General features: G+C 35.3%; 1 protein-coding gene and 1 long non-coding RNA gene across 5 annotated transcripts; both read left to right on the plus strand.

Moving 5' to 3' along the window:
* The first annotated feature begins 3,166 nt into the window (after positions 1 to 3,166).
* Positions 3,167 to 20,119, plus strand: LOC101211275. Of its 4 annotated transcripts, none has more exons than XM_011652088.2 (17): positions 3,167 to 3,570; positions 4,679 to 6,444; positions 6,697 to 7,173; positions 7,920 to 8,048; positions 10,874 to 11,247; positions 11,454 to 11,914; positions 12,272 to 12,324; positions 12,406 to 12,513; positions 12,592 to 14,360; positions 16,081 to 16,189; positions 16,419 to 16,599; positions 17,091 to 17,158; positions 17,243 to 17,355; positions 17,438 to 17,915; positions 17,987 to 18,306; positions 19,333 to 19,429; positions 19,518 to 20,119. In XM_011652088.2, the coding sequence occupies exons 2-17, from the start codon at positions 4,692 to 4,694 to the stop codon at positions 19,529 to 19,531; spliced, it is 6,504 nt and encodes a 2,167-aa protein (XP_011650390.1). In that variant the 5' UTR covers positions 3,167 to 3,570; positions 4,679 to 4,691; the 3' UTR covers positions 19,532 to 20,119. The 4 variants fall into 4 exon arrangements, with proteins under 4 accessions (XP_011650390.1, XP_011650393.1, XP_011650391.1 ...); XM_011652091.2 differs by having other exon boundaries at positions 4,682 to 6,444; XM_011652089.2 differs by having other exon boundaries at positions 3,167 to 3,546; positions 4,682 to 6,444.
* LOC116402720 lies at positions 7,180 to 7,776 on the plus strand. Its single transcript, XR_004215273.1, has 2 exons — positions 7,180 to 7,410; positions 7,494 to 7,776. It is a non-coding gene; the product is annotated as an uncharacterized LOC116402720 (long non-coding RNA).
* Positions 20,120 to 21,340: the final 1,221 nt, after the last annotated feature.

Below are 21,340 nucleotides of genomic sequence, written 5' to 3' on the forward strand. Positions count from 1 at the left end.
CTATGATTTTAGAGGAAAAATTGTATGGTTTTGACAATTGAATCACGGTCAGGTTAACAGTTAAAAACATTTTAATATGTATTAATTCAAGTGAATTTAACTTTGATCTTTATTTACTATTTTTTAAGTCAACAGTTAAAAGTTCAATCTTTCAGTGCCAAGGAAACATTTTGTTGTTCAATCCAATGCAAGAGCTAGTAAACACAGAGTCCAGCATTTAGCTATAGTCTATAGGATGTACTTACCTTATTTAATTTGTGTAGACTTTTTTTTCTTTCTTTTGAGACCTTTTGATTGTATTTGCTCATTTTGATTTTGATAGTCATTTTATTTCAAACATATTCAAATAGATCATTTGTTTAATCTTTGACTACGAAAATATAAGATATTGTCGATGATTTTACTCACAATCAATTACGATTTAAAAATAAAAGGGTGTATAATTATCATTAATTCAAAATAAAAACTAAAATTTCAAGTTAAAACATAAAATATAACCAAAAAGAAAAATAATCATCATTAAAACATACTAAAACAATAACTAGTCAAATAACAAACTTTATTACTTTATTTAACTATTAACACTCAATTTATTTAACAATTAAGTTATGAAATCATTGGTTGATTTTGTTATTATCTTATTAAAGTTAATATAGATTAGTAGTGTGTAGTTTTATTTGTTTACTTATTTGTATTGAATAAAATCAAAGAAGTAAAACGGTATTAACTTCTTGATGACAAATAATATTTTTAATTTAAAACAAAAATTTAAGTATATTTTCAAAAGTTTGGTGTGAGTTAATTAGTCATATGCATTCTTTTACTTGACTAATCATTGTTTTACAATGATTTAAGTACAAAATTTTGTTTTAATATTTGTTAGAATGTGTGAAAGTTTATAATTTAACTTAAAATTTTAATGAACGTGGAATTTGGATCGTTAGGAGTTTTTTTTTTTTTTTAAAGAAAGAAAAAAGCTTAGAGGTATTTTCGAAACTTTTGAATAGTTTATGGGTACTTTATAAATATAATTTTAACGGTTTTCATCTAAAACTAGTTACAGTGATATTTTCGAAAGTTTAAGGATACTTTAAAACCGTTGATTAGTATTTTTAACACAAACTACAAAATTTATATACATTGTTTTTAATAACTTAACCTTTTTTATAAACATTTTGGTCCATACAATTTCAAATGTCCAGTTTGAGAGTCGTTTGAGATGATGGCTATATAAGATTATAATATCCACATATTGCTACAATAAATAATATTTAAAACTCATTATTTAGCTATAGTAAACATCATTTTAAAACATCTTATTTGCTACCGTATTTATTATTTGCTATGATTTTTACTATTTCAAATTCATTGTTTATTTTATTATTTGCTACAATGTTTACCATTTTATTATCAAACTTAAAAAATTTACACACTAAACACATACTATTATAATTCAAACTTAAACGTTTTGCACTTCAAACGCGAGCTATTTTTATCAAACCACAAAAACTTAGGATTATAGTAACTCGTTCATTGCTCCAATCGCCAATTTAATATTTTTACTTTAAACAATTTTTAAAATTTGTACTTAAAACTACTAAAAAAATGCATGCAATTGGTAAATAATAATAATACCAGTATTTTTCGTAGCAAATTACAAATTGTGAAATACGTTTCAATTGAGAGGTTTTCGAATGTGGTAAAACGAGTTAACATTTTTTTACTTGTATCTTGAAATCATTGGATACTCATATTTGAAAATGTCACATATTTATGCAGTGTTAAAAAATTATTTACAACTATTAGCTTTATAGTTAATTGAGTATAGTTTGATGTGTAACTTACATTTTCGTTTACTAATTTAAATTAACACAATGTTCAAACGTTTTGATTTGGTACCTCTTAGGAGTGTTTAAAACAACCTAATCGAGTTTTAAAAACCATATATAATAGTTTTATTATTTTAAAATTTGTCTACTAATTCAAATAGTTATGTAAAAATGTGATAGCCGAAGTAAACAAACACAAATTAAACCCATAGACCAGATGATCCTCGTATGAGGTGTTCATTTTTTGCCATTTAGTTAGCAAAATTAAGTTTACAAATCACTGCTTCTTATACATATATTTTTAAAGATGTTTTAGTATGAACTTTCACGATTGTTTTAAATACCCAAATCCAAGTTTTAACACACACAAAATTGTTTTTGTTTTTATAATTCAATCGTTTTCTTTAAAAAAGATAAACATCATAGAACGAAAAAAACAAACAAACATAGCATAAAAAAAATGTAACTTGTAAGAGAAGTTGTATTCAAACAATGTATTAGTTACTTATCTCACGTTCACAATATGCATAGATGAAACCAATTCATACGGTGCTAAAAAGTACTTGAATTCTCATACAAGATCTAGTTTCATCTATTAACCCTTTGTTGAAGCTTATTCGTTTATCATGTTACGTGCCATATCTCTCATTTGATAAATTTTTATTATTTGTTGTTCATTCATTTTGATTTTAATGACAACAGGCAACAAAGATCGGAGAGCATTAATGGTTTTGTTCTCATTTTTCCACTGATGAGTTGAAGTTTATAAGTTCGAATGACGTAAAAGTACGACCCCAATGCTACAAAAACATCCTTTAAGGCATAAACCCGAATACATACTCCGATTACTTGTTGGCATATACATTCAACATAAATTAGGGCTATGAACTTGATTTTATTTATTTTCACCGTATTCTTGTCGTTGTTTTGTACCTTGTTCTATATGATTGATGTCCTTATTTTTTTTTTCTTCAAATCTTAGACCAGAGTCGTCAAAGAAAACATAAAAATTGATGATCAAATATTGACAAAATGAAATAAAAGAAACATAAATAATTACAAATAATTAATAACATAACAAAATAAAAAAAATAAAAAGAACAGTAATTTATATTTCATTGGCAATTGAATTTGAAAGTAAAAAGAGAACTGTACTTAGCTGAGCTCGAAAAGTGTACCCACCTCACCAACATCAATGCGCCACGTGTCTTGTTCTCTTTGGTACGCTTTTATTTTTTAATTACAATAATTATTATTTTGCTTCAACGAAAAGGAAAAAAGCAAAGCTTGGTTGAATCTTACAATGAAAAAACCCAAAATAATTACAATTATTTTAAAAAAGGAAGAAAAAAAAAAGTCTCTTTCCTCTTTTCTTTTCTTATCTCTCTCTCTCTCCTCTGTCTGTTCGTCTTCATCTCACTCTTCTGACATCAGTTCTTCACCGTCGATTTGCCGGAACCCTAATTTTGACGCTCGGAGAAGCCAAATCTTTTTGTGTTTGCTTTTATTCAGTTTATTGGATTTGTCGCTGAATGCAGTTAGGGTTTTATTGTTGTATTTCGGTTTGAGCAGTTAGTGTTGCGACTGCTTAAACTTTGTTGGCTCGGTCGAGACTCACTGAAGCTTAGGGTTTTTTTTGTTCGAAGCAGTAGATGACTGTGATACAAGGGAATAGCTGAGATCAAACGGGTTGGTTTTCATCACCGGATGGAGGGAGGTAGCGTCTCTAGACTTACTTCTGGTACTGTTCATTTCCTTTTTTTTTGTTTGAAATCTTCTTCTGGGTTTGTTTTTCATATGGTTTTTTTTTTGTTTTTGTTCCAATTGTTTATAGTGAGTATGTGTTTTAATCTTGATATGAATCGATGAGCTGTTAGGCTGGATTTTCTTTTAATGGACTTTTTGGAAGTTCTTTGAAGTTGTCCTGAAATTGGTTTTTCATTAATTGTTGAGACTTTGTTGTGGGTTTTTGATACATGCCAAATGCCAATGCCGTGGAATGTTGGGTTCGTGATCGGAGCTATGTGAATATGTGTTTTGGGGGGAGTTTCTCATACTAATTTTTTTACTCAGATGCTTTTATCCGAGAGTATATGGCCAATTAATTTGTGTACTAGGTAAGGTAGTTGCGTCTCATGTGTTGCATCAACCATCAATTTTATAGAACGGGTATCTGGTAGTTTCTGTTGATGCCACTGTTGGAGATTTGAGCCTTTTGTTTCTACCTCTCTCTCTCTTCGTAAGGAACAATTTAATTGATGAATGAAATATCCAGAGTGATACAAAAAACCAATACATTGGATTATGAAAGTCGAAAGATATCTTCAATTAGCTACAAGGAGATTTAAGTGGGCCCATAAACCGAACTACGTAAACATGTTTGAAATTGTTGACATCGATTTCTTTTTCATTAAAAAAAGTATTCCTCTCCCACCCCACAGTATTCCTTCACGGGTAAAAGTTGGTATTAAAGGATGGAGAATTTTTTCTGGGGGGGATTCTGAGTTTAAAGAAAAATGAGGAAGAGTTGAAGTTCAAGAAAAAAAAAAAAAGAATGAGTTGTGATAAAGAAGATTGAATTGCGTTAAACTATTTAGGAACGAATAATAGTTATAATAAAACTTCATTTCTGCAATGACTAAACAAGTTCAATCACTAGATGACGGACTTCTAGCAATGATTTATGTTGCATATGCCTGTATTTTACTCACTTTGAAGATTCTTATGAGATTTTTGGATTTGAATTTTTTTTAATTTCTTAAGAAGAATTTGCTATAAATTTGGAAAAGATTATTAGCACATTAACTTCTTCTTCTTCTTCTATTTTTTTTTCCAAATCATTTCTAAAGCAGAGATAAACCCATGGATTATGATGACAATGACTTTCAAAGCCAGAATCTTCATTTAGCTGGTGAAGGAAGTGCCAAATTTCCACCTGTTCTTCGACAATATGCTCTCCCAAAGTTTGATTTTGATGACACCCTTCAGGGGCCTGTAAGATTTGATGGTTTGGTTGAACCTGAGGTGTTCTTAGGTATTGAGAATAACGAAGATACTCAGTGGATTGAAGATTATTCCCGTGTAAGTAGTGGGATAGGATTTACTTCTTGTGCAGCAGAATCTTGTTCTATATTGAGGCGGAAGAATGTTTGGTCTGAGGCCACTTCCTCTGAATCTGTTGAAATGTTATTGAAGTCCGTTGGGCAGGAAGATATCAATCTGGCACCAACTGTTACTGGCGAGTCAAATGCTCGTGAAAAATTGGACTACTTAACAAACCCAATGGATCCTACTCTAAAAGATGATGGTAGTAGTTTCTGTGAAATGGGCGATTTACAGCCTACTTTGCTATCAAATATAAGTCTTGAGGAATTGCATGTTGTTAACGAGGAGATAAGAGGGGAGCAACAACAACCTCAAAGGGATAATCCTACTGAATTTCAAGAGATCTGTACTGTTGATAGAAGTTTAGGTGAGGTTGATCCTGGTGTTGCCCATGAACTTGTAGATATGCCAGCAAGTGAGGGAAGTTCAGGTATTGATGAAAACAGTAAGAAAACGTTTGCAAGTACAATTAATACTCCAGTTTCCTTATTAGCAGAAGATAAAGGGCAAGATGATTTTTCTGCTTCAGGAAAGCATATAGATGATTTGGTTACTTGTGCGCATGAAGGTAGTGGAAAGTTGGGCAGTCAAAAGATTGAACAACAAATAAAAGATTTATCTAAGAATCCTGTTAATACATATGTTGGAAACATTGAACAAGTGGTCAATTCACACGAGTTGAGTAAAGAAAACCAAAACCCTCTTTTATCACCCTCAGTTCCTTCAGAAAGATTGGTCGTTGAATCTAGTATTTCTCCTTTGCAGTCCCATGCAAGTATGACCTTGAAGGGGGATTGTGTGTTCCACTCGGGTAGTGGAAAGGTTATGCCTGAAGTTCCTTCTGAAACTGACAAGTTAGATGATAAGGTCTTGTGTTCAAATATGGAGTTCGGGAATCCGTCTAAAGAAAGTGTATGCGAGGTATTACCAGCCGTTGTTGAAGGTGATGCCAGAACTGAGACGTGTGTTGAGGGGAAAAACATTAATGCAGAAGTTTGTGCCGTTCAAGGGCCTAGGATTGATTCAGTTGGGCAGATGGCTTGTGGACAAGAAATGATCAGTGAACATCTCCCCTTGGGCATTGAGATACAAACTAGTAAGTCTGAGTTATCTGCATTTGCTATGGAGGAAAGTAGAGCCTCTGGTGAAAGCAGCAGTGGTCATATCAGAGATATTCCAGATAAATTTACAGAGGATGTTCGTGGTTGCACCCGCCATTCCATAGAAAATTTGTATTTTGAAGGCCATTTGCCACCTACTACTGTGGCTGAATCAACACAATTATGTGAGGAAAATAAATTATGCCAGTCGGGTAATGTTCACGTGGAACATGCCAGTTGCAAAGAAGAAGTGAGGCTGTCTTCTGATTCTACTTGTGTGAATGGAAAGTTTGCTGACTCTCCTGTCACAGATAAGAGAATTGCACCCTTGTCTTTTCAAGAGAGTGGTATAGAAAGTGGGACGATAGATACAAAATTAGAGTATAGTGCTAATGCTGGTGATGAATCAGGTATGTGCTGTTCAAACGTAATTTATGGGGATGTTTTAAAGGTCATGTAGTTATGCTCTAAAGATTGTGTAGTTATGCTTCACTTTTGGCCAAATGGAGAAGGTTTTTGTAACTCTTTTTGATTGTTGTTTTCCTCTCCTCCATTTGCAAATTCATACATGATACATCAACAAATTTGTTTCTTATATGTAAAAACATCATATATACATATTAAGCCAGTTACTTTTCCTTTTTTCCCCCTTATGATTGCAGTGTCAGTTTCTACCTTCGAGGGTACCAATGTGAGAACATGTGACACATTACAGGGTGACTCCTTACCTTTAGTTGATGCTTTGACAGACAGAAAAGATGCCAATGATAAAGAGGACCAGTTGCAACCTGCTGTTGTGGAGCTTTCTCAATCAGATAGCAAAGAAGAAAGTGGTGTGATAATTCCTGCTGAAGGAAGTTCTCCTCGGTTGAATACTTATCAACCTGTGGGGAAACTTCATCTTCTTTCTGAAGCTGAAAACTCCACTCCTGTCCTTACTGGCCATGGATCTTGTGAAAGTATTGATCAATCTATTCCGAAGAATTTTAACTCCAGTGACTGCAACAGAGAAAGCCAATCTAAACCTGAGGCAGATATTCCTAATAATGTTATCCAAGACTGCGGACAGGAAATGGACATTGATCCAGCCATTTCAAAGTCAACTGCAATAGCATGTGACAGTGGTGGTAAACAGTCAGGTGTGCCAGCTTTGATTTACAATTTAGTTTTAACTTTTAAGTGTCTTTGTGAAATTAAATTTTTTTAGATTTCTTTGTTACAAACTGAACCGGATTTAATATTTTCCCTCAATTTATTTCTGCCCAAGTCTTCCTACATTTTGCATTTAAGGAAATTATGAGAATGGCTTGAAGTAGAACCCATGTCTTGAAAGCATCTTGATTAAATCGTAACTGGATATGCTCGACTTCAGTCTAGTAAGTAATAACCCATACATTTCGTAGTTGAGTAAGATTTGTTTTTTCTTCAAAAACTTTCACTCTTCCCATTTTTCCAGCAGAGATTTTTTGTTTGTTACGGCTTGTGAGCTCTATTCTGACAACCCTGGACGCATTCCTATGGTGCTGTATTGCATTCTTCAGCTTTCTATAGATTCAAAATTGCACAATGTAAATAATCATAGACGAGAGACTTGTGTATAAAATTTTATCACGTGGTTACCATGTATCTTAGCCTTAGTGCGTGGCAGCCACATTTTCGTCTGCTGTCAAATTTTCATCATGCTTGCCGATTGCAATGATGATTTTGTTTTTGTTTCTTATAAATGAAAATGTGTTGTGATACCTGTAGTTATCTAATTTTTTTTCTGTTTAGGATTCTTAGTTCATGACATTTGCATTTATTAATAATGATTATCTTTTCCATGTTTCTTACTATCAAGTTGTTAAATGATTTTTTCTTCAAATGATAAATCCTTTTCTTTTAGACGCCACATCTTTAACTCAACGGCCAGGAGAAACACTTGATAATTATCAGAAAGATCAGGAAAGTAGAAAAGTTTTTTCGGAAACTGTGGGAAATAACTGTCAGCAGGTCATTGCATTGAACATCGATAGTGAGTAACCAAATTATACTTCTAAATTCATATGAAAATTGAAATAATTTTTAATGCTGTTTACTTCTTGGTTGATTTTGTGAAACTTCTTTTGCATTATTGTCCTCTGGTCCATTCGTATATGAAATGTTATATTCGGCCATAAAAATTTGTCTTTCATACTTTCCTCGAGGATTTCTATCCTGATATCTTGCAGCATTTGTGTTTCTTCTCTTCGTTTGTTCGTTTTTTTATTGAGTTCACAATGCTGATACTCTTCTCTATCCATTTTATTTATTGTTCTTCAAGTCCAACAATATATGGGATAGGGATTCAGATCTTCAACTTGTTGAAGTTATTATTTATTTATTTATTATTTTTTGGATAATAAACATATCTTTAAGTAACTAAAGAGAACTAGGAAAGGAGGGTGAGATGACATATGTCTACACACCTACGAGTTACGAAAAAGAAGTCCAACTAGAGCAAACAGTAAATCAACGCTATGCTATAATTGCAAAAAGACTTTGAAGTAGAAGACCCAGTAGAAGCCAAGAATGTAACCATATCCTAAAAGCAGGTGACTTTGAAGTAGAAGCAAGGAGTGTAACCATATCCTACAAGGCATCCCTATCAATTTTCGGCCACACAAATTCTATAATTCTTTCGAACTAAGGAACCATTGGACTAGTTGAGGTTACAAGTTCATGTTGGCTATCTATTTTTGGGTATACACAAATTGGGTTGGGTTGGGTCAGTTGGGGGAGGGAGGGGGTGTGGGATGAGCCAACCCGAACCTTAGATTGGTTGGTGCTCAACCCACTATCTTGTGCAGAGTAAACCCAACCTTCATATTACTGAGTCGAATTCTCTTGTACTTTGAGTTTGTTATTAATAAAAAGCTCGTCTCCGTTTCATAGAAAAAAAATTACCAAGTTGAATGTTGACTTTGTTGTTGTTGTACCATATGATTTCTGATAAATGAGAGAGAGGTGTTGTCAAAGAGTGAGATGGATGGTCGAATAGAGGAGAGGAAGAGAGAAGTTGTTGAATGTGAGAGAGAAGAAATGAGAAAATAAAGTGGGTGGGGTTGAAACGTTAGGGTGAGCATCGAACTAACAATCGACGATTGTTTTATTAAAAATATGGTCGGTGGTCGGTTTATTTAAAAGGTTTCGAGAAACTGATCGAAACCGACCTAAACAGACTTGCTGAGCATCGTTGTCGGTTTTTCTTTGTATAAATCGACTAGGTCAGTTTTCAGCCCCAGTTTTTGTACAAAACCGACCCTGCCCGACCAATGATCACCCCTATGAAACGTGAAAAGGAACAAACTCAGTGAGGAATTTATTTTTTGAACACGTGGACCGAATCAAACCAAAAAATCCCAACCCAAAGTCCCAAACCGAATCACCCAACCTATATTGTGATTTTGGCTGGGTTGTTTAGCCTTTTTGCGTTAGATTTTTTGAATACCCCCACTATTTTACTAGTCTTAATTAGAGTTTCTCAAAGAATTTTTGTTGTTGTATTTTAGCCAATGAATTACATAAAACTCTTTGAATTAGTCACAAAAGTAGTAAAGCTATAAACAAAGCCTTCAATTTACAACACAAAAGGTACAAAAAAGTAAGAGAAGTGAGAACAAAATTTGGAACCTTGTTCTTTGTTTGTGAAAACACGAGAGTGCGCTCAAGCAACGGCTGGACTTTAATCTCGAGAATTTTTAGACACTCAGCAAGGATTTTCTAATGTGGTAGAGTTTAATTGCCAACATGAGCATAACTCAACAATCAAGACACCACTTTCTTCTCTCGAGGTTAGAAGTTCATATCACCACCCTAAACAACGACTGGAGTTTAATCGTGAGATTTTTTAGACACTCAACAAGGATTTTCACAATTTTTTCTTTTTTTTCTTTTTTTGCTTTAGCTTGGTGTGCACCCTCACCAAGGGCTTACATGATCTAACAATTGGAAATCCTAATCCCTTGGTTTTGTCGCATATCTCATTCTTGAGAATTCTTGAGAAGTTAGGTTTCTTATGTGATCTACCTTTGACTAGTAGTTTTACATTGTTGCCTGTTGGATATGATTGAGACAAAATGTATTTTGAAATTGTATCCGATGGCTATTATGGAGCATCTTTATTTTGAATATAAATCATAGGTTATTATAGGTTAGGTTCAAACCATCATGGGTTGGCCTAGTGGAAAAAAGGGAGACAATCTCAATAACTAATCCCGAGATCATGAGTTCAATCCATGGTGGCCACCTACCTAGGATTGTCCTTAAAAGAAAAAGGTAGCCTCAATATAGCTGCCTCAGTCAATTTTTTCCCTCTTCTCCTCCTTTCACACGGGCTTCTTTCTTCAATAAAAATTCAGTTTCTTATCCAATGATTGTAGTGGTAATTATAATTGTTGTTATTATTATTGCAGGCTTGATTGATATGATAACATTCCTTGCATTCTCATTTTTATCAATAAAAGTGCCCTTTGTACCAACTCTTCCATAGTTGTAACTGGACTTAAAATTGTCAAATTGAACCTACTCTTCCATATTCGGTTCATCGTTTTTATCATTTTGTACAGAAATTGTGGATTGCTTATGTTGAATGCTATTTATAATATGAATTACAATGTTTTGCATGGAAAAGAACTTGCATTTAGCTGATTACATTTTGAGCATATGTAGAAATATAAAAAAGGCGTCTTTTCTCAAGATGAAGTGAATTTAAATGATTCTTGTTTTTTGTGGCGTGGTGTTGGAAATGTTATCGAACTTCTTGTATATAATTTCCATTTTTTCTTAAAACTTGATTTTCCTCCTATTATCCAATTGCAGGCAGTGCTGGCAAAAAGGAAGGTTCATTATGCTCTGCCACTTTTTCTCAATCTCATGAACAGACATCTGTGACGGGGAATGGTAATTCTACTGCTGCTAAGTCATCTCCTAATTTATCTGATGTTGTCAAAGCTACTGTGGGTGCTCATGATCCAGATGTAAAGGATTGCAATAAGGTACCACCAAGTAAGAATGTTGAAGCTGCAGAGGTGAAGGATAGGCTGGTTGGCGACGCTCCATCTGGTTCTCAGTTGCCCAAAGAAAATGTTGTCTCTGAAAGCGAGACAGCTCTTACCTTCCAGTCCAGTTCATTGGTAGATCTGCCAAAAAATGATTCTGGCATTGCAGTTGCAACAGCAGCCAGTGCTTCTTTGGTGATTCTTTTCTTTCATGTCATTGGTTCCTATTAGATTTTATATTATTTTTTCCTTCATATTATCTTCCTGTACACAGGAAAATTATTCTCTCTTTGTTAAAAAATATTTACTTATTTATTTTAATTTTTGATAAATAATTGAACTTTCATCAAGAAGAATACAGCACATTGCACTCTTTATATTTTGGATTATTTTAATTGAAGGTTGTGGAGGCACCCCAATCATCTTCTGGCCCATCCAAATTGGACATCAAGAGTGCTCGGGATATTTCGCACAGTAGTCCTCATGTGTCTGAGGTAAAAGTTGCACGTTCTCGTTCCAAGGGCACTCCTGAGCGAAAACCAAGGCGTGCTTCTGCCAAAGGATTGGGGAAAGAGTCATCTACAAAAGGAAGTCAGACGAAGAAATCGGAGAAAGTAGAGAAATCTAATAGCACGGCCATAAGCAATCCTGGAATTTTCCAGCTTGCACAGTCTAATGAGATGCAACAACATGGTCATGTGGAGTCCAGTGGTGCAAAACCAGCTGTCTTTATTGGTGCTTCAACTTCTAGCCTTCCGGACTTGAACAATTCTGCCTCCCCATCCCCAATGTTTCAACAACCTTTCACAGATTTGCAACAAGTTCAATTGCGTGCTCAGATATTTGTATATGGAGCTTTGATGTGAGTCCTTCATTCCATGTTTTCTTGTCCTTGAAACAACTTAAGGAAACCGTTTCTTTCTCTTTAGTTGCATGTAGATGTCCAGAGGTATCATTGTCAGAGCTGAAAGTCAATGCAATTTTCCACCTTTCATTACTCCAGTAAAATTTAAGAGAAAGTCTTGTTCTATTAAAAGAAAAATAGGTAGAAAGCAAAATGGCACTTCGTCCTTTTGAACAAGGCTCAGAAAATTTCTCATGTAGTTTGTTTAGTTGAGCTTCACTTTGCATATTATTTTTTAAAATAATTTTTTGGCCAAAGAAAACAATTGAGCTACTTTCTCCCAAGTGATTTTTATGGATTTAATCGTTGCTGCAGTCAAGGTACAGCACCCGATGAGGCGTACATGTTGTCTGCATTTGGAGGACCCGGTAAAATCTCCCACTATCATTCATTATAGTTCCACCTTATGGATTCCACTTTTTTGATGTTTGTGTGATTATTACATTCAGATGGTGGAACAAACCTTTGGGAGAATGCCTGGCGTATGTGTGTAGATAGGTTTAATGGAAAAAAATCACAGACTATTAATCCAGAGACACCTTCACAATCACAATCTGGTATTTTAAGGCGTTTTATACATTTCTAGACTTCTCTCCCTCTCTCTCTCGTTTTGAATTTGAAACTTTATTTTGCAGGTGGTAGAAGTACTGAGCAGGCCAGTAAACAAAGTACACTGCAAAGTAAAATTATATCTCCTCCAGTTAGTCGAGTTAGCAGTAAGAGTACATCAACAGTGTTAAACCCTATGATCCCTCTTTCCTCACCACTCTGGAGTATTTCTACACCTTCCAATGCTCTACAATCTAGTATTGTGCCTCGAAGTCCAGTTATAGACTATCAACAAGCACTTACTCCATTGCATCCTTATCAGACTCCTCCTGTCAGGAACTTTATTGGTCATAATCTTTCATGGTTTTCTCAGGCTCCATTCCATAGTACCTGGGTTGCTACTCAGACTTCGACGCCTGACTCCAGTGCACGATTTTCTGGTTTGCCAATCACTGAGCCTGTTCATTTAACACCCGTAAAGGAATCATCTGTGCCACAATCCTCTGCCATGAAGCCCTCTGGTTCTTTGGTTCACAGTGGAAATCCTGGTAATGTATTTACGGGAGCCTCCCCCCTGCATGAGTTGAAACAAGTTTCAGTAACCACGGGGCAAAATCCCACTGAATCAAAAATGAGAAGAAGAAAAAAGAATTCAGTTTCTGAGGATCCTGGCCTTATAACTATGCAGGTTCAACCTCATTTAAAACCAGTGCCAGCTGTAGTTACAACTACAATTTCTACTCTTGTGACATCTCCATCTGTCCACCTTAAGGCAACTTCCGAGAATGTAATTTTATCTCCACCTCCATTGTGTCCGACAGCTCACCCAAAGGCTGCAGGTCAAGATTTGAGAGGGAAACCCATGTTTTCAGAGGAAACACTTGGCAAGGTTAGGGAGGCTAAGCAACTGGCTGAGGATGCTGCATTATTTGCATCTGAAGCTGTTAAACACAGTGCAGAAGTGTGGAGTCAATTGGGCAGGCAGAAGAACTCAGAATTAGTATCAGACGTTGAAGCTAAACTAGCTTCTGCAGCTGTTGCTATAGCAGCAGCTGCTGCTGTTGCAAAGGCTGCTGCTGCTGCCGCCAATGTGGCATCAAATGCTGCATGTCAAGCAAAGTTGATGGCTGATGAGGCATTTTCTTCATCTAGCCCCGAGCTTTCCTGTCAAAGCAATGAATTTTCTGTTCACGGTAGTGCTGTTGGTGTAGGGAAGGCCACTCCAGCCTCCATCTTGAGGGGCGAAGATGGTGGAAATGGTTCCAGCTCTATTATTATTGCTGCAAGAGAAGCAGCTAGAAAAAGGGTTGAAGCCGCATCTGCTGCTTCTAAGCATGCTGAAAATGTGGATGCCATTGTCAGAGCTGCTGAGCTGGCAGCAGCTGCTGTGTCACAAGCTGGAAAGTTAGTTGCTATGGGCGATCCTCTCCCCTTAGGCAAATTAGTGGAAGCTGGTCCAGAGGGTTATTGGAGAACGCCACAAGTATCTTCTGAGCTGGTTATGAAACCAGACGATGTTAATGGAGGAAGCTCCAATTTAGCAATTAAGCGTCCTAGAGACGGATCGTCAAGTAAGAATGAGATTCAAGCAAGTGTCAGTGCCAAGCCATCAATTCCTGGAGAAATATCTATGGGTAGTGTTGAGAACCATCCCAAATTGGTTGATGGCATCACAAGTTGCGTAGCACCTCGTGAGAAGGATCTAAGAGGACAGAAGGATCAAAATGCTTCTGATCTGACGAAGACCATTGGTGTTGTTCCAGAATCTGAAGTTGGAGAAAGGTCGTCCCAGGATGAGTGTGAAAAGGCTAAGGATTTAAGACAAAGCAGCATAAAGGAAGGTTCTCATGTTGAGGTATATGAGATTGTTATGTATAATTTTACAATTTCTTTCCATTGATCTTTATTCTTTTTGCTTCTTTTAAGCTGCTGCAGCTGTGAGTAGAAGTACCAATGTGAAATTTTAATTCTTATTTTTATGCACCTATATTTACTGATTTTTTTTAAACAAGAAAAGATGGTTCATTGATTAATCATTTGGGCTTTCGTCGGAATGGCTTCATAGAATGAAGTTTCAGTTGCATGTTTGGTCCTTTTGTTAGATTATTGTGTTGCATTGACAAATCTCATTTTCTAAGTTTTTATCTTTTTAGCAAATCTTTGATTTTAAGCTTGTAAAAGACATTGGCCAAGGGAGGGTTTTAACTTTCTTTGGGCATTTACTTTTCTGCACCAGTGTAGTGAAGGGGCCTTGGAGGGTGTGTGAAAGAGGAGGCTCAAGAAAGTTGACCTTGTAGAATTGGGTCCCAATTGTTCAAGATTCCAAATTAACCGGTCTGATCGTTCATGTAGGTAGACCAAATTCAGTTTTCAATGTTGGCCAGTCAACTATCTAACTCTATTGAAAAACCTCAAAGGCCCTGTGTCAAGATTGATTATCATTTTCCCCAAATGGTAGCACGTTCCTTTTTCTTTTTTATTTTTTTTAATGGAGACGACAAGGATTAGTAAAATAAGAGTCACTGAAGAGAAACTTGATTATGCCAAACATCCTCCCATAGACAGATTTGAGTCCCTAAATCTTCATTAGATATAGCAAACCGATGAAAAACCCATTTTTGGCTATATACTTATCCACTCAAGGTCTGCTCCCATTTCTCTTCTTGATTTCTTTTGTCAACCACCCTTGAGAACTAACACCATGAATGCTTGTGTTACTTTTTCCGGAAGGAAACATCTTTCTTGTGTGAATCTCCAAATCCATTAAGTAAGCAACGATTTTGGTTAATGAGAGACAGCACCTAGCCCTCCTAGGGTTCTGGTTAGAGAAATCATTCCCACGTGTTTCTACTCAATTTAAACACATCACCATTCTGTAAGTTAGTTGAGGCCCAAATTCGTTGCAGGAATGTTGAGTTACTTCACGTTGATTCGAAAAAAAAATCTGTATGTAGTTCGTGACAATCTTTTTCATGGACTTGTATTTAAAATGGATATGCTCTTTTTTCGACATGCTTTGGTAAGGAAATTACACACGCACTTTGTCAACCTAGATCATAGTGTAATTAAGGTTCTTTTGTCTTGGGGATGGGACGTTCTGTCCCTTTGCATTTTAGGTTGTTGTATGCTCTGGAGGAATGAAGTCTTTTGATGTTTCTAATATATATAAAAAAAACAATAAAATAGCATTTTTAGTGCCTCTAACACTTCCTAAAACTGAGCTCATCTTTTCATCTTTCCCTTTTCTTTTGTGAATAAAATCTTACATTTACTAGCCCATTGGAAATGTTTTTTGTGATCCTTGGACTGTGTTTGCCTTCTTTTGTAATTTCATTCTATCAACGAGACTGAGGATCCGAGTTTCTCATCAAGGAAAAACAAAAATTTATTATGAGTCTGATAGAGAAGAAGGGAGATTTAAGATTCTAAAAAATTTCAGTAGATTTTTCTGGTTCCTTTTGAATCCCTCAAGTATATCATCAGATCAGATTGAACAAAATTCTCATTGTTTTTCGATAATTTAGTTGTGTTTTCCGACTCTTGATCTTGTATTAACTTGATTGGTTATGAATTAGGTTTTCAAGGATGGGAATGGATTAAAAGCATCTTGGTTCACAGCCAGCGTGCTGAGTTTGAAGGAAGGGAAAGCTTACGTGTCCTACACTGAACTTCAACCTGAAGAAGGTAATGAGAAGAAAAGCATGGAATGTTAGCTGATGGCCTTATCCTCATGTTTTTATAACTTTAGATTGACTAACGAATACTATTTGGTTTGCTTGCAAGAGAAGCAGCAGTTAATTTATTTTTATCAGTTTGTGGTCCTAAATTAGTTCATGGGAGTATATTGAGCTTTAAAAACATGTAAGTTCTTGTCTTCTCCCTGCAGACTGTTAACTTCATTGATTTGTGGCAGGGTCAGGCCAACTAAAGGAGTGGGTTGCTCTTGATGGTCAAGGGGGCATGGCGCCAAGAATTCGAGTTTCTCGTCCAATGACTACCTCGCGGACTGAAGGAACAAGGAAGAGACGCCGAGCAGCTGCAGGGGACTACATTTGGTCAGTTGGAGACAAAGTTGATGCTTGGATGCAGAATAGGTGTGGTTTCTCTTCTTGCTTTCTGTTTCTTTTTTAAGTGCAAACAATTCTTTTTTTTGGATGAAGAATTAATTTCATTCGATAATTGAAATAAAGAAGTAAAACTCCAAAACAATTAACTGCCAATTAAATAAGATATAAAGACCAAACCGATGCTTATTTCAATGAGAAAATATACAGTGTGGACTGGAGGGGATGGATATGCTCCTGTTTGAAGTCAGCGGATATCTCATAGATCCCCCTACTTACCTATTTATCTTTTGGAAACTCCCATGTTTTTGGAGCCAAGTTTCTTAAATAATAGTGCAAATTGTGTTTTAATGAACTATATCCTTATTGATAACCAAACAATAGTTATACGGGCTAGCCACTCACCTAACTAAGAAGTTTCAACTGATAAAGTGTTATAAGATAGAAAGATTTTGAGGGTGCTATCTAGATCACCCCAAGCTCAATCTGTAATCTGGTGCTTGTTATAATATGTTTCTCAGCTGGCATGAAGGAGTGGTTGTTGAGAAGAACGCAAAAGATGAAACGGCATATATTGTTCGCTTTCCAGGCATGTCACTATAATTCGTAATTTACCTGACCTTCTACGACGCTTGTGTTCTTTTATAAATTAAACTTGGTCTGCTTCTTCCAGCTCGAGGCGAAACATCCACCATCAAAGCTTGGAATCTCCGCCCTTCTCTCATATGGAAAGATGGGGAATGGTTTGAGTTGTCTGGCTCACATGCAAACGATTATTCTCATGAGGTTCTCACTAAACTCTCGTTTGCTTGACTCTGATTTAAATTCATAATCTGTTGAAATATGCTTAAGTTGTTTTCGAATTCAGATTATTATGCCTCAAGAAAAGCGCATGAAGTTGGGCAGTCCAGCTGCAGAGGTTAAAAGGAAGGATAAAATGCCAACGATTGTGGAGGATGTAGAATCGACAAAGCCATCAAACCCAAGTTTGCTTTCGATATCAGCGAATGAGAAAGTATTTAATATTGGTAGGAATACTCAAACTGAGAAGAAGACTAATCCATTAAAAACAAGTCGGACTGGTCTGCAGAAAGGGACATCGAGAGTGATTATTGGTGTTCCAAGGCCTGGAAAAAAGAGAAAATTTATGGAAGTGAGCAAACATTATGATGTAGACACGCGAACAACCGAAGCTAATGATTCATCTAAGTTGGCGAAGTATTTGATGCCGCAAGGTTCTACATCCAAAGGATTAAAAAGAACGTCAAAATATGAAACGAAGGAAAAATCTACAAACGATGCCAAGCCCCTGGCTGTCAAGTCTGGAAAGCAGCCAAGTGTATCAGGTATGATTATGTCACAGAAAGATATACTTTTGGCAAATGCTTTTGCTTATTTTTTATGCTGTCGGTTACAGATCATGCAGTTATTATAAAGGATTCTGAAAGCCAGAATGTGAGAACTGAGGGGAAGGACGACCAAATGGAAGTTCCTTCTTTCTGCAGTACTGAAGCAGCGCCAGAGGGCTCACTTTTATTTCCTCCAGCACACGCTCCCAAGAAAGCACCCTCATTTCACACGAAGCCAGAACGAGCAAATAAAGGAAAACTTGCTCCTGCAGTTGGGAAATTGGCAAAAATTGAGGAAGAAAAGGTTTTCAATGGGAATACTACCAAACCAAATTCCAATGTTATTGAGCCACGTAGATCCAACCGCCGTATTCAGCCAACCTCAAGAGTAAGTGTTTGAAACCAGAAATTTAATCAATTATTGTACGTCAATTCTGTTCTTATTCCACAGATCTCTTGAGCTTCCAGTCTTGTTTGAGAATGGAATCATTTATACTTTATAGAACATTGTAAATGATCTAGAAATCCACTTGACCACTGGGTGCTGTGGAGTAGGAAATCGAGAAATAGATCATTAAGATCAACTTCCATTGGTTAGCCTATATGGGTAAACTTAGAAAATAACAAGGATCTTTAAGGAGCGTTTTGGGCAAGAAGTTGGTTGTTATAGTTGGGTTATAATAGTTTGTATTTGGAGTGTATATTATTTTAGTTTGGGTTATAATAATGTGTTTGAGGTTTATTCTACTTTTGTTTGAGAAGAAAATAGTTAAAACTGTAGCAAATAATAAAAAAATGATGAATGTAAAATAGTAATAACTGTAGTAAACGTGGATTCTGAAATAATGTTGAGTATAGTTAATTAGGGATTAGAATATTTACTATAACAAAAAGGTGGTTATTAGTCTTAAAGAGTCCTTTTCTCAAACAGCCTGTAAGATTAATGACATTGGGGGCTGGGAAGTATAAACAATAAAGAGCTTTGAGAGAATGAGTTATGGTGACTACCTATTTAGAACTTGATATATTTTGAGGTACTTAGCAACTCATTGCAGTAGTGTTAGGCACCATGCGGTTGTCACTGTGTGAGCAGTTGGAGTATGCACAAGCCAACCCGAATACTCACAAGTACAAGAAAATAAAGTAAATAATAATAATAATGGCAATGATAATTATAATTTATCATATGTTTTCTTTTAAAAAGTGCATATATCATTCTCATTTCTTCATAGAGGTCAAGTTCTTGTCAGTCATCCAACTGTTTTCCCCGTGGATTTAGTTTCCCTTAAGCCTAACACTGAAAGGAGTTTCTCTCTCTTCTTCACTTGTTTCATTTATTGGTTTTGTATTTTATGTATGGTCTACCCTTATATATGTGTAACGTGCGTATGCATTCTGAATCTTGATTCTTCAGTTATTAGAGGGACTGCAAAGCTCATTGGCAATTTCGAAGATTCCTTCTATTTCACACGATAAAGGCCAACGAAGCCAGAACAGGAATGCATCTAGAGGTAAGATTTGATGTGCTGAATTCACTTCAAAACTTTGCCTCAAATTTACGTTACATCATGACAGAAATTTACTGCTTGATTGTGACAGGGAACAAAACCTAAGGGGGGGCCTGTTCCACACTTGCTCTTAGGCCCAGGGAATCATCCTCTGCCGATAATTAATGTGACTTTAACAGTAGTTTATATTGTTGTATTTACTATAGATAAATGTAGGAAAGGAAACTCTTGCTTCCTTAGTTATAGTCCTACAAGTTTAGCTTTAGTTGTTCATATTAATTGAAGTTCCCTCACATTTGTGTTCTCTCAATCCCCTTCTCTACCATAACAGGATGTATATTGAAAACTCTCCTTGTAGGTTGGTCTTGGAATTCAAAAAGAGGTAGTTTGGTTATCCATTTATATCATCTCCCCCACCCCCACATGATCTATATATAATATCACATTAGTGTTGTGTGATTTCAGAATCGAAGCATCTACCCCGCTTCGTTACCTTTCGGAGTTAACTCTGACTTTGGTGCATTTAAATTGTTACTGTTTACCCTCATTGCCACTGCTGAGTACACTTGAAGAATGTGGTCAGAAGGCTCAGGTTACTTCCCAAATTTTGTTTCATTCAACAATTTGGAACATAGAGCAATGTTCTTATATTATGGACACCTTACAAGTAAAGTTTTGCATAAATTGCTATGATGCTTTTTTTCTTCTCTTGTTTATATTGTTGTGTATTTTCTTCCTCAGTGTTAGATGTATTTCAAATGTAAATGTTCGTTTGGCTTTATAAAATATTACAGGGAGTGGTATCTGAGAAAAATCAATGGATCTATGAGATTGATAGGGAAAACTTTGATCCTTATGAATTATCTAATCCAGCCCCAATCAAAATTATTTCTTTCGTTACTGCATTTTTTGTTTTGCTCTTTTCATGTTGAATTTCGTCATTGTCAGTTTTTTTTCTTGAAGTTCATACATCTTTATTTTTCTTAATTTTGAATTTAATATCAAATAATTTTGTAACAGGTACCATTGATTTTTATTTTGTATTTTAAAAATTTTTAAACGCTTTATTTGATTTCCTTTTCAGTTTAGATAAAAAATGAAAATTTAAGATTATAATTTACCAATCACAGTAAAATCACACCACATATTTTAAAAAGCCAAGTAATTTTATTAATGGATTTTCATAATTTATTATGATTTCTTATTCGTAAACTATAAACCAACAAGCAACTGCGAAAGCAGTAATTTCAGAAGTTAATTCTTAGGACCAATATTTGCCTTAATTAATTAAATAATTGCTTTGTACAAATTTAAATACAATTTTATCCGATAGAAATTGAAGACAGTGGTAGAGGTTTAATTTTAGTACAATTGTACCACCATGTATATTTGTCAGGGCACCACACTTATGTTCATTTAATCAAAAACTAATATGTTAATTGAAATAGATGCTATCAAGTATGAGTATGACTCAATTGATAGTTGATTTTGCTTGGTTTAATGATCAATTAAAGTGGATGCTATCAAGTATGAGTATGACTCAATTAATATTTGATTTGTTTGGTTTAATGACCAATTAAAGTGGATGCTATCAAGTGTGAGTATGACTCAATTGATATTTGATTTGTTTGGTTTAATGACCAAGTCATGTTGTGACCGCATAAATAGATAGTTAAATAAAGCAAAAATTAATGCAGTTTGTAGATATGATGAAAGCAGATTTACGAAAGTTTATTAATACTACAAATAATAATAAAACTGAAAATGAAACTTAAATATGAAGGCAAGTGTTCACCATAATTGACGTTTAGTAGAATTGCACTAGCTAGCAAAAGCCTAAAGCATGCACAACCAAAAGTGATAAATAAATGTTAACATGTCATGAATCTACCCATATCGAACATAATTAATACA

Source organism: Cucumis sativus, chromosome 3 (assembly GCF_000004075.3).
Source record: "Cucumis sativus cultivar 9930 chromosome 3, Cucumber_9930_V3, whole genome shotgun sequence".
Classification (NCBI taxonomy): Eukaryota; Viridiplantae; Streptophyta; class Magnoliopsida; order Cucurbitales; family Cucurbitaceae; genus Cucumis; species Cucumis sativus.